Source organism: Salvelinus alpinus, chromosome 6 (assembly GCF_045679555.1).
Source record: "Salvelinus alpinus chromosome 6, SLU_Salpinus.1, whole genome shotgun sequence".
In the NCBI taxonomy this organism is placed as follows: Eukaryota; Metazoa; Chordata; class Actinopteri; order Salmoniformes; family Salmonidae; genus Salvelinus; species Salvelinus alpinus.
The window spans coordinates 15,333,268-15,347,195 of record NC_092091.1 but is presented as its reverse complement, the minus strand read 5'-3'; the positions used below and the strand labels follow the sequence as shown (position 1 = coordinate 15,347,195).

The following is a 13,928-nucleotide window of genomic DNA, read 5'->3' as shown; positions in this document are numbered from 1 at the left end:
ACCTTTAGCCACGGCTGTGTTTCTTACTTCAGAGTTAAGCAGACACAACATATTACATATCAAATAATACAAAAAATAATAATAAAAGATCAAGGTGTTGGTAATGTTTCTCACAGCCTCTGTAAATAACCCAGCCGCTGTAAACAACCCAGCCGCTGTAAACAACCCAGCCGCTGTAAACAACCCAGTCTCTGTAAACAACCCAGCCACTGTAAACAACCCAGCCGCTGTAAACAACCCAGCCGCTATAAACAACCCAGTCTCTGTAAACAACCCAGTCTCTGTAAACAACCCAGTCTCTGTAAACAACCCAGCCGCTGTAAACAACCCAGCCGCTGTAAACAACCCAGCCGCTGTAAACAACCCAGCCTCTGTAAACAACCCAGCCTCTGTAAACAACCCAGCCACTGTAAACAACCCAGTCTCTGTAAACAACCCAGTCTCTGTAAACAACCCAGTCTCTGTAAACAACCCAGTCTCTGTAAACAACCCAGCCACTGTAAACAACCCAGCCGCTGTAAACAACCCAGCCGCTGTAAACAACCCAGCCGCTGTAAATAACCCAGCCGCTGTAAACAACCCAGTCTCTGTAAACAACCCAGTCGCTGTAAACAACCCAGCCACTGTAAACAACCCAGTCTCTGTAAACAACCCAGTCTCTGTAAACAACCCAGTGTCTGTAAACAACCCAGCCGCTGTAAAAAACCCAGCCCCTGTAAACAACCCAGTCTCTGTAAACAACCCAGTCTCTGTAAACAACCCAGTCTCTGTAAACAACCCAGCCACTGTAAACAACCCAGTCTCTGTAAACAACCCAGTCTCTGTAAACAACCCAGTCTCTGTAAACAACCCAGCCGCTGTAAACAACCCAGCCGCTGTAAACAACCCAGCCCCTGTAAACAACCCAGTCTCTGTAAACAACCCAGTCTCTGTAAATAACAGGGTAGACACAATTCCCTGTAGCTTGTATATTTTTTTTACGTATATATTACTAGCTCAATTTGATAGAATACATTAATATGTTACTTGTGTTATAAGGTCCTTTGATAGACTACATTCATATGTTACTTGTGTTATAAGGTCCTTTGATAGACTACATTCATATGTTACTTGTGATATAAGGTCATTTGATAGACTACATATGTTACTTGTAGTAGATTCACAACACTACTAGTTCAACCATTCTGTATTATAAAAGCAGAACATTTTACCAAGCCCAAATCATGTTTCAACCATTCTGTATTATACTAGCAGAACGTTTTACAGAGCCCAAATCATGTTTCAACCATTCTGTATTATACTAGCCGAACGTTTTACAGAGCCCAAATCATGTTTCAACCATTAAAGGTTTAGAAGACGAGCTGTCCTTGAACTAATACTTTATTAGATAGAGAATGCAATCTTTATTATCTTATTAAAGATTAATATGGCTCTCACCTGCATTGCCAGCAACTCCCCTCTTCTTACCACTTTGCCCAGAAAGCCACACTGAGAAACTGATGACCAAGAGTCACCTGCAATTCTACAATTTCAGGCAGTGCTCAAAGCCTTGTCACTAACAGTGTCATGTCCAATTACTTAAATTGGTTGTGTGACATGATGGTCAATAGGGTCCTTCTCTCCCTGACAAAAGTGAGCATATCTGATCAATATCTCAATACTCTTAAACTCATGTGGGATTTTCGGAAGACAACAGAATACCACAGGCACCATAGGGACTTTGGTCTACTACTGTACCTCGCTCCCTACAGACTGCAACAGGCTCGACTAATAAAGATACAAAATAATGAGGTATAATCACCATCTGGGAAAACAGTTATGGGTACACTTAAGAGACTTCAAAAATAATAACTAGTTTTTATTATTTATTTGGTCCACAGTAAGTTGCTCCCATGGGGTAGACTATAATAAGCTTAACAATGAATAGTAATGATTCTAAACCATTTGTTTTCTTACATGAAATTGGAACAGCATTACATTAATTTATTAGGACTGTGTATGGCTTGGCTAGTTAAGACCTTCTATAATGCAACTATAGTTTGCAATATTTGTGACCTAACTAAGCCAATATTCAGCTTTGAAAGGCCTGGCTACATCTGCTGCTACTCAAAGCCTGGGTGAAATGTTCCAAGTGTTCCACTGTTTTAATGTGGATCCATAAAGAGGTCTACACTGAATGCATTGGAGGCTATATAAAAACAACCAAATATGCTACATTACTGTCATGGTTTCTGTGTTGATCATTAGTAACGCCTTAATTGTTGCAGACCAACCATTGTTTCAAGACATCCCAAAAACTGTAACGATGTGACAGAACTTCACAAGAAACTCACAAGAGTTTCCTGAACTCACAAGAAAACTGTGCTAATGAGATCTGGCCCAAAAATAGTGGGGAAGAAAACAAAGTCTTTCTTCACTCAGCTACTCAATTTAAAAGACTGACGCAGCTTTCAGTAAAAAACTTCAATGGAAAAATCCCTCTTTGAAGTCATCCATCTAGCAACCTATATCCAGCAACCTATCTATGGTAACCTTTGAAATCATCCATTTAGCAGCCTAACTACGGTAACCTTTGAAATCATATGAAATTGTCCAGTTTGCTGTAGAATTTGGACCAATTGAAAGTATTGCCATGGGATTTTCTAGGTCGTGATGTGTGGCATGACACTGACTGACAATGTGCATTGTAGGCCTAATCCTATAGATGGGTTAGCTGACAACGTCACGAAAACGATGAGCACGCTTCAATGGGGCAGAAGTCCGTGTGTTGTTTGATTCTGGAAGGCCAGACAGCTGGCAACAATGACAAGCTGCTGCCATGTGGAGAATCATAGGTGGCTTGTTTCAGCTAGTTTTATCTTGTTCTTGATACCATGTCTTGTTTTGAGGTGTTTTGGCTGATGTCACGTGCTAATATGCTAATATGACAAAAATTCGAAGTAGTTTACCAACAACTGTAACGATGTACTTGAGAGACAACAAGTGCTCATTATGCAAATGTATTTATGTTTTCAATAAACATTGGAGACAAAATATAGTTTCCATGTTGTCAACTATCTAAGGCAACCCTGTCTGTTTTGCCCCCTAGTTGCGCATACGTCAGTCTTGTTGCTAAACAACCAACTCATCTATGGAATGACAAAATAGGCAATATGAAGATTGAGGGAGACGTTCCTCAGCTTATTTACAGATACCAATCTTCCCAAGTGTGACTGATAGCCGTCGCACTTCCCCGCAAATCATATGCAACGTTCTAATTGTAAAAATAGTCCAGAACAACCATATCATTAGCAATTTAATTCCACATGTCATTACATGACCAACAGTCAGTGCAGAGAATGGAAGTGAGGGTAGTTAATTAAATTGAGTGGCTAGTAAACTCTAGGGGTCAAAATAATTACTGACCTTAAGTGAGAACACGACACAGACCACAGACTCTTTCCATTTTCTACCAACTCTTATCACCAAAGAGCCTCTGAGATTCACAGCATATTAGCCAATTCCACACAATAGATTACTCACAATTACACTGTAGACCCCTCAAATTCAAATCTGGACCTTGAAGCCAGTTCCACTGCTTTTCTCATCCTTCCCCTCTAATCTTTGGACTGATTTAGACCTGGGACACCAAGTGGGTGCAATTCATTATCAGGTAGAACAGAAAACCAGCAGGCTCCGGACATCGTAGGGTAGATTTGAATACCCCCAATGTAGGTGTATTAAATACAAACACGATCAAAACAGACTCACCCTTTCTGCCGACTGTGCCGTCCCAAAGAAGATGGGTATAAATGCTAACCAAATAATGCAGGTAGTGTACATAGTAAATCCAATAGGCTTGGCCTCGTTGAAGGTCTCTGGCACTCCCCTGGTCTTGATGGCATAAACAGTACATGTGACCATCAACAGGATACTGTATCCAAGCGAGCAGATGAGTGAGAGGTCTGAGATGTCACACTTGAGCACCCCGCGGGCGTTCTCAGGGTCCTGCGTGCGCTGCTCACCATAGTCCACTACCGTGTGCGGCGGGTCGGCGGCGAACCACACAAACACGCCCATTAACTGAACTGAGATCAGGCTGAAGGTGATGACCAGCTGGGAGGCCGGGGAGATGAACCGCGGTGCAGTCACAGCCTTCTTGCCCTGCTCGAAGATGCGGTGGATGCGGTTGGTTTTGGTAAGCAAAGCTGCATAGCTGAAGCACATCCCCAGGCCCAGGAAAATGCGCCTAAAGGAGCAAACGGCAACGTCAGGGGCTGCGATCATGGGGAAGGTGATAGCATAGCACAGGAAGATACCTGTGAGCAAAACATAGCTCATCTCTCGGCCTGATGCTCGGACAATGGGCGTGTCGTGGTAACGAACAAAGGTGACAATGACGAAGGTGGTAGCCAGAATGCCCAGGACAGAGATAAAGACTGGCAACACTGCCCAGGGAGAGTGCCACTCCAGCTTGATGATGGGGATAGGTTGGCACCCGGTGCGGTTCTGGTCAGGGCGTTGCTCATACGGGCACAGCTCACACATGAACTCACAGGCCTGGAAGTGGTAGCCCTCACAGCGCTCGCAGTGCCAGCAACATGGTACTCCCTTCACCACCTTCTTTCTCTCTCCCATCTTGCAGGGCAGGCTGCACACAGAGGCGGGCACAGAAGGGTCTCCACTGGTCCACTGCATGGCATCAATCTGAGGGGGGCAGAATATGACATTGATCTTAAAAATGGGCAAGAACTAAAAGAAGATGACTCAATAACATTGACTTAATTTATCAACATCATCATTGTTGTCATCATCATCATCCTCATTAAATTAAGTCAAATCTCTCTTTCAATTTTGGAAAATTAGTTAAATTAATTGTATATGACAGTTTTTTTTACAGATATTGGAGAAAATGTGTCCCCATGGAAGTAAATGTTATTTTTAACAACATTCTTAAGACTTGGATACAATAACATTTGGCAGAGACAAAGCAGTGACGTAACATTGAAGGAAAGTGGAGTAACAGCAATCATCCTTACATTTAGGTATAGCTGGTCGGTCCAGTGGCCGATGACCTTGTACTCTGCTGTTGATCTGTTGTTGATCTGGTACTGAAAGATGTCGTAGCGTCCTGGAGCATCGCCATTCTCATTAAATGTGACAGGAGTCCCAGCACTTCCTGGAAAACAGGAAGCTCACTGCAGTCAAAATTCAGTTTTTCCTGTTTTTTGTATCATATTGTACAATAGGTGATGAAACTAACACCGATAAAGTGTGAAGAAATGTGATCAGTGTTATTTCCTGATAGATGCTGGTTGAAAATACAATATACACAGGACCTTCTATTCAGCAGTTTTGCATGGGCGGTAGTTTCGGCTTGTCTGATGACATCACCAGGCGGTAAATTGGTTAATAGACCAATAACAAAGAGAGTTCCAAATCTCTCTGCCAATAACAGCTAGTTTTAAGTTTTCCCCTCCCCACTCAGTCCACTACCAGACAGTCCTTGCAAAATTCTGCTTGAGAAATATTGTTTTTGCAAAAAAAATGTCAATATTAATGGGAAACTATTACAGTAAGGTACTTAATTGTTACCAAGGAATTATTTGATATTTATATAAAATTGGCTGCATTGGGCCTTTTATCATTACTGAAAAATGTACATACATTTAGAGAAAATATGACTGAAACAATGAACTTGGCTGTTTGTGTTATCACAACATAACATAGCTTGAGTGTTTACAAGATGCTAAATCCTCTGCTTCAAAAAAGATGGAGAATGCATTGCCATTGTTATAGTCAAGGCTCTCTTGAGAATGTTTTTCAGTGTACCTGTCACAGATACAACCAAGAAAAATGGTTTAGCCGTCACTACTGACTACAATCTACACTGCCAAAGTTCCAAATTCCTTTCAGGTAGCTATCTTGTCTCCCAGATGACCTGCCTACAGTAACACTGCTCATGTACCACCTCGTGTCCTTAAAACTCGCAAAATCCAACACAGTCGGGAAGGAAGTGGAGAGCATTATTAAAAATATACATCAAGAGAACCATGTATTATTACATTTTCTGCAGAGAAGTTGAGAGGATTGGGCCTGAAGTATCAGATAAGAGATCTGACTCTCCAAAACACCACCCACAACCACATTATGCTTCCTGTGTCTGTCAGTGATAAATTAATCCATTGACACACTTTCCCACATATCACCCTCTTGCCTTTGTGCGGCGGCTTGGCAGAGAGCTGCAAATTAAACAGGAAGAATAGATCTGATTGTTTGGACATACACAGCACATCTATCTGCATATCACTGCAATACACACAAGTCTTAATTAGGCACAGGAGGAAATCCTCCAGTCTGAAGATATCCCCCCGTATTTTCGTGCCCTTTCAAGTTGGCACATACTTTAAAATAAAATAAACGTTATGATAAAGATCACAAGATGAGATTTGTACATTTTCATTTGTATTTGAATGACTAATGAAGGTTAGAAAATGCATGAGGAATTGGCGGCATACAAACATTTGCAATAACCAAGAATCTACGGTGATACTGTGTGTTACTGAAATACTCACAGTACAATTTCATAGACATACAGTGCCTTCAGAAAGTATTCACACTCCTTGACTTTTCCCAAAATTGTTTATGTTACAAGGTAGGATTAAAAATTGATTTAATTGTAATTTTTTGTCGACGATCTACACAAAATACTCAAAGTAATGTCAAAATGGAAGAAAAATTCTAACATTTTGGAAAATATTTTCTGACATATGTAAAACATTTATGAAAAATGAAACACTCATATAGCTTGATTAGATAAGTATTCAACCCCGCGTCAATACATGTTAGAATCATTGTTGGCAGAGATTAGAGCTGTGCGTCTTTCTGGGCAAGTCTCTATGAGCTTTGCATGCCTGGATTGTACAATATTTGCACATTATTCTTTAAAAAATTCTTCAAGCTCTGTCCAGTTGGTTTTGATCATTACTAGACAGTAATTTTCAAGTCTTGCTACAGATTTTCAAGCAGATTTAATTCAAAATTGTAACTAAGCCACTCAGGAACATTGTAAGCAAACTGTTTTAGGTTTTTGTCTTGCCGAAAGCACAGGAGGTTGGTCGCACCTTATTGGAGAGGATGGGCTCGTGGTCATGGCTGGAGAGGAATAGGTAGAATGGTATCAAATACATAAATCACATGGTTTGATGCCATTCCATTCGCTCTGTTCTAGCCATTACTATTAGCTGTCCTCCCCTTAGAAGCCTCTAATAGCGGAAAGGTGAATTTGTCTACCAGTGTCTGTTAAAAAGGAGACTGAACCAGGTTTTCCTCTAAGATTTTGCCTGTGCTTAGCTCTATTCTGTTTCTTTTTATTCAAAAAAACTCCACGTGATGAAAAGCATACCCATAACATGATCCAGCCACCACCATGCCTGAAAATATGAAAGGGAGATACCTAGTCAGTTGTCCAACTGAATGTATTCAACTGAAATGTGTCTTCTGCATTTATCCCAACCCCTCTGAATCAGAGAGATGCGGGGGGCTGCCTTAATCGACATCCACATTTTTGGCTCTCAGGGAACAGGGGGTTAACTGCCTTGCTCAGGGGAAGAACAACAGATTTTTACCTTGTCAGCTCAGGGATTCGATACAGCAACCTTCTGGTTACTGGCCCAACACTCTAACCACTAAGCTACCTGCCACCCCAAGAGTGGTACTTAGTGATATGTTTTGCTGGATTTGCCCCAAACATAACGCTTTGTATTGGACATAAAGTTAATTTCTTTGACACATTTATTTTGCAATTTTACTTTAGTGCCTTATTGAAACAGGATGCATGTTTGGAATATTTGTATTCTCTACTGGCTTCCTTATTTTCACTCTGTCATTTAGGTTAGTATTGTGGAGTAACTACAATGTTGTTGATCCATCTTCAGTTTTTTCTTATCACCTCCCTGGTCATTGTGGATGAATCTGTGTTTGAAATTCACTGCTCGGCTGAGGACCTTAAAAATAATTGTATGTGTGGGGTACAGAGATGAGGTAGTCATTCAAAAATCATGTTATACAATATTATTGCACACAGAGTGAGTCCATGCAATTTATTATGTGACTTGCAAAAACAAATCCTGAACTTATTTAGAATCGCTATAACAAAAGGGTTGAATACTTATTGACTCAAGACATTTCAGCTTTTCATTTTTTATTAATTTGTAAAAATGTCTTTAAACATAATTCCACTTTGACATTATGGGGTATTGTGTGTAGGTAAGTGACACAAAATCTAAATTGAATCCATTTTAAATTCAGGCAGTAACACAACAAAATGTGGAAAAAGTCAATGGGTGTGAATGCATTCTGAAGCCACTGTATACTTATTCATCTACTTAGAGTAGACATTTAGTTGACTGATAAGCCAGCAACAATTAGCTTGCTTTGCGTATCAATGCATCTGACATGATATACTGTCATATCTGTAGTTCATCTAAACTTTTGTCATATAGGTTCAAGTGATGCTACAGAATGAACCCACCTAGACTTAAACGATGACGGGCCAGTCTGCCAATACCTCTGCTCTGACTCGGTCAAAAACAACAACATTAATGCTCATTCTTAACCGTTCTGCACTCCAATCAGCCCTTTGATTGTAACAAACGTGACTAAATTTTTTTATACGGCGACTCTGTGGCTCTTTACATAGATGATTAGATGGTTGGGCGATGCGTTGATTGAACCAATCCCAGACATAATCACGGGTTGACCCACTCTCAAGCTTCCAATTACCCACGCAGCCTACAAAGTAGATTCCTTTAGAAACTGAATCCAGAGCAACGGCATATTGTAATGAAAGAGCAGACACCCTCAGTAATTTATGATTACTGAGTGGGCGCAGGTTTTGATTATATCCAAGTCCTACCTTCTTCAACATGAATAAATGCATGGCAAATCGCATCTGCACAGCGATGAATCACCATACCATCCTCGGGATCCAGAGCCCCCCAGCAAAATCATGTTGATATGAAGTAAAAAATATTCCCCGAATATTTCTCGATAATGATGATGGTGCGGGGCTCTGGTACCAAATCAGTCTTGATGAATGATAAGATTGGAAATCAGCCCCAGTTACATGGTGACAACAGAGACACGGCAGAATGACAGCTTTCAACAGAATGTCAGACACTTGAAAGGTTTTCATGGGGCCAGATTAGTGCTCTCACATGGGATGCTCTCAAATCAAATCTTATTTGTCACATGCGTCGAATTCAACAGGTGTAATCCTTACCGTGAAATGCTTACTTACAAGCCCTTAACGATCCATTGTGACAGGCTGACCTGACCCTTGACATATGCAAAAAGCCTCTCCAAAACACAAAACTGTGTTCCAAGCAGTGGCATGAGAATGATATGGATGATTGTGGATGATAGTGGATGACAGTGGATGATATGGATGATAGTGGATGACGGTAAATGACAGTGGATGACAGTGGATGACAGTGGACGATAGTGGACGATAGGGGATGAAAGTGGATGATATGGATGACAAAAGAGTGAAGAATCCGCACATTGCTCTAATGCTGACAAATTGTTTGTTTATTGGTAATGTAAAAAATTTTGGTATCAATGTACAGTGTCTTTGCATTTGGTATGGATGCAAATGAGCGCACCTCTCTTTCAGTGAGTTACTGTAAAAACAAAAAAGAGCCATTGCATTTATCTTTAAGTAGATCTACAGGCATTTCATTATTCTCAAAGTAGATCTACTGATGTTTCATTCATCTCAAAGTAGATCTACTGGCGTTTCATTCATCTCAAAGTAGATCTACTGGCGTTTCATTCATCTCAAAGTAGATCTACTGGCGTTTCATTCATCTCAAAGTAGATCTACTGGCGTTTCATTCATCTCAAATTAGATCTACTGGCGTTTCATTCATCTTAATGTAGATCTACTGGCATTTCATTAATTACAAGCCACATACAAGGGTTTTACGTCCAAGATCAACCTTGGTATGGACCTTGAATTTAGCAGCTTATCACCAATGCTCCTTTCTGCCTCAAGGAATCTCAATCCAGAAGGCCAAAAGCTTTACTTTATGCCTTAGGCTAGAAGCAACAGGAAGGAGAGCTTTTGTAAAAGGAATGCATTGACAGATGACATTGAACTGTAGGTGGGCTCGAGGATCTGTAAAAAAAAAGTTGCAGTAATTGCTTGTGAATTATATACTGTGTTATGCTTCATAAATGGGTTATTGTGACAACGCCTGCCAAATTCATGTCAATCTGATTTGTGCAGTCTCGAGGCTACGGCAGATAGACTTTCCCTTTTACAAAACTCTTCCGGATAGCACCGTATTAAAACAATATTTTTGATTGGTTGTTTTGTATGTCAATAAAAAAGATGGAGGAGTGCTATTGTACAGTAGGTCATGTAGAACTCTCTGACTCCGGAGACACGTCCACATTTCATTTACCTCTAATGGAGGCCAATGTCCACACATATTTCATTTCCTCTATTGGCAGTGCAAATAAGTCATGAGAATGCCAATATATATCTCTGCTACAATTTCCCCCTTAAAGTGTTCAAGTGTCTAATGGCAGCCCTGCTGTCAGCATGTGTGGTAAGAGTAGTCATTGTTTTATGTTCTATTAATTCAACGACTGCTATTGAATAGAACCCTGACTGAAGTGGCATTCTTTAGGACACTGACAGACAGCAGACATTAGACCTGAAAAACAGCAGTGAGAGATTTTCTAGCTTATTACAATTCATCTCCCACTATTGATTGTTTCTTGGCATCTCAGAGTGCTCAGGGTAGAGTCCTTTACGGGTCAGTTTCTAATATATACAGTATCGGACCCAATGCAGGATTCTGGCTCAGGGGTGGGAGAGGAAATTCTGCAACGAGCTACATATGGTTTGCAACCTGTCAGTGAATTCATTTAATTGTTTGTTTGTTCGTTCGTTCATTCAAATATCAAAAGGAAGGAACAAATAATGTGACACAGCAGAAAGCCCCAAAACTGAAACTGGACCCTTATCACTGTTTAGTTAAAAGTCCATGTCCAAACTAATGGACGAAATCACCCTGATGACTATTCTATTTTTCTATGCTCTAGTAATCGTGTTCTAAACAAGACACAAAAGCCTTTATATTCTGATGGTTTTATCAGAGTAAATGTTAGCATTAGAGGCAAATAGTCCTGTTTATGCTCATTCTCTATTAGCCTCCTGACACTAATCTAAAAATAAGCGTATGTATGAAGCCACTCAGGCGAATGGGAACGCGGTTGGGTTAGCAATTAGCCTCTGGCTATAGTCACATTCACTGTCGAAGCGCTCCTCAAAGCTTGGACGTCTGATTCGGTACATTTCAAACTCTGTTTACGGGTAACCCCTACACTTTGCTCCCAAAAACCAGTGTGGAGAAGAAAACCTCTATTGATGCTCATATGTGAGGATGTGTGTGTGTTCATACGCTAAGGCACTCCTACAGTCTCAATCAAGCATTTTATACACAGGCAGGAACAGACTCACACATGCATGTGTGTTGGAATACTTTGTGTATTTCATAAGGTAAGGCACTCTTGTACACTCAATCATCTTGTCTTTAACCTATCAATTTGCATTATTTCTTGAAAAGATTCTTGTGCATAACATTCATCCTCCACTTAGAATTGCAAATGCATGCATAACTTTTTCCTCTTTTTGTTGTCGTTACTTTTAATTTAATTCAATGATCAAGGCACACACAATATAGTGTTTCATCATCCAACACAGCACTGATGTGGGTTTGACTGAATACAGGCTTGCAATTTCTGTCCCGCAGTCATATTCATTGCTAATTCAATGTTTTTTCTCCAAAAATAACTGTGGAACAGTGCAGTTCCACATTCATCAAGTTTGGCAGAGATATGAATCCCTTCAAGGTCTGAAGATTGTTAAAAAATCAACTGAAGCTTTACTAGTTCTGCATGCTTGCCGTGAAAAGCCAGTGAGAATGCCTATTCCCCTGCTCCATATTTCTCCCTAGCCCATTGCTGGAGAAGAAGATAGAATAATTATTCAGATCTGCCTCTCCATCTCAGGTAGGGAGCTGGGAGGAGAGACGCTTGTGGATATATGAAAACTTACCTGACTGAGGTATTGAAATTTTGAGGCAGATCAAGGAAAAGCATGCAAAATAGCTACACATGAGTGGAAAGATGAGAGGAGTGAAGAGTGCTTTTTACGAGTTACTCACGCTGTTTCTATATGGACAGCCAAATGAAAAAGATGTAGGAGTCAACACCTTCTGTTGTACGAATTACTTTTCATGTTCACTTGTTTTTCTAACATGATACAGCACAGTATGGTCTTAGTTTAAGGACTGGGAAATATTACCAAACTTAGGTAGGGCCTTTGTGCTGAAAGCATGGGCCTTTGTGCTGAAGGGACAGACCACATTCTTGAAAAAACAGTTAAGTCTTTCTGCCTCTGTATGTGTGTTTACAGGGCCTGTGAAGTCTTTCTGCCTCTGTATGTGTGTCTACAGGGCCTGTGAAGTCTTTCTGCCTTTGTATGTGTGTACACAGAGCCTGTGAAGTCTTTCTACCTTTGTATGTGTGTACACAGGGCCTGTGAAGTCTTTCTGCCTCTGTATGTGTGTACACAGGGCCTGTGAAGTCTTTCTGCCTTTGTATGTGTGTCTACAGGGTCTGTGAAGTCTTTCTGCCTCTGTATGAGTGTTTACAGGGCCTGTGAAGTCTTTCTGCCTACAATACAGACGGTTGGCCAAGGTTGAATAGTCTACATAGAGTGATTAACTGACTCATTCAGCACCACGAGCATAAAGAAATCCATTTGAAAACCTTAACCTCAACGGAGTCAGAGCATGGGGAGATATGTGAAGTGTTATTTCTTTCTCCCTCTATCTAAGCAAGTCCATCTCGCCACACGCTTTGAAAAGGATGACAACCTTGTAAATGTATGCTGAAGTAACAGGCGAGAGATGAAGATGTACCGGCTTTATCTACTGTAGCCTTTTATCACACCCATTCAAGAGGTACTCTGGTATAGAATTACAAAAGTACTGGGCCAATGTTAAATTAATCACATTGTTATCTCACAACTCTGAACGTGAGCTGTCTTCGGCTCTGCACGTGTTCCGAGAGAGGGACATAACACGACTGTATGTTCTGAGCTGAAGAGAGAGAGGGACATATAAATGACTGTATGTTCTGAGCTGAAGAGAGAGAGGGACATATAAATGACTGTATGTTCTGAGCTGAAGAGAGAGAGGGACATATAAATGACTGTATGTTCTGAGCTGAAGAGAGAGAGGGACATATAAATGACTGTATGTTCTGAGCTGAAGAGAGAGAGGGACATAAAATGACTGTATGTTCTGAGCTGAAGAGAGAGAGGGACATATAAATGACTGTATGTTCTGAACTGAAGAGAGACAGGGACATAAAATGACTGTATGTTCTGAGCTGAAGAGAGAGAGGGACATATAAATGACTGTATGTTCTGAGCTGAAGAGAGAGAGGGACATAAAATGACTGTATGTTCTGAGCTGAAGAGAGAGAGGGACATAAATGACTGTATGTTCTGAGCTGAAGAGAGAGAGGGACATAAAATGACTGTATGTTCTGAGCTGAAGAGAGAGAGGGACATATAAACGACTGTATGTTCTGAGTTGTATCTGTGAATTATCCGTCTAGCACACGTGATAAAAACACAATAGGAAGAGAATCCTATCTGACAAATAGTTACTTTATGGTGAATTAGCTATGTAGTTCTAAGTAATGAAATGAAGTATGAAACATAATCTTAGCTTAGAAACAATTAAGAACCTCAGAGTTAGATTCTACAGCTTTAAGCTCTATATGTGTAAAATATATGGTGATGTGTGGTTGTGCTGGTGGTGATAAATGCCTGATGTTATTCATCCCATTGATGAAGACGGTAG

General features: G+C 40.6%; 1 protein-coding gene across 2 annotated transcripts in view; it reads right to left on the bottom strand.

Annotated features, from left to right (window-relative positions):
• The window catches only part of grm8b (glutamate receptor, metabotropic 8b), a 185,674-nt gene that overhangs the window by 13,500 nt on the left and 158,246 nt on the right, over positions 1 to 13,928 (bottom strand). For both annotated transcript variants that reach the window (XM_071405520.1, XM_071405519.1), the window contains exons 8-9: positions 5,019 to 5,158; positions 3,751 to 4,686 (exon numbers count right to left, since the gene is read on the bottom strand). In XM_071405520.1, the coding sequence (XP_071261621.1) occupies positions 3,751 to 4,686; positions 5,019 to 5,158 (1,076 nt within the window). The remainder of the gene's footprint in view (positions 1 to 3,750; positions 4,687 to 5,018; positions 5,159 to 13,928) is intronic.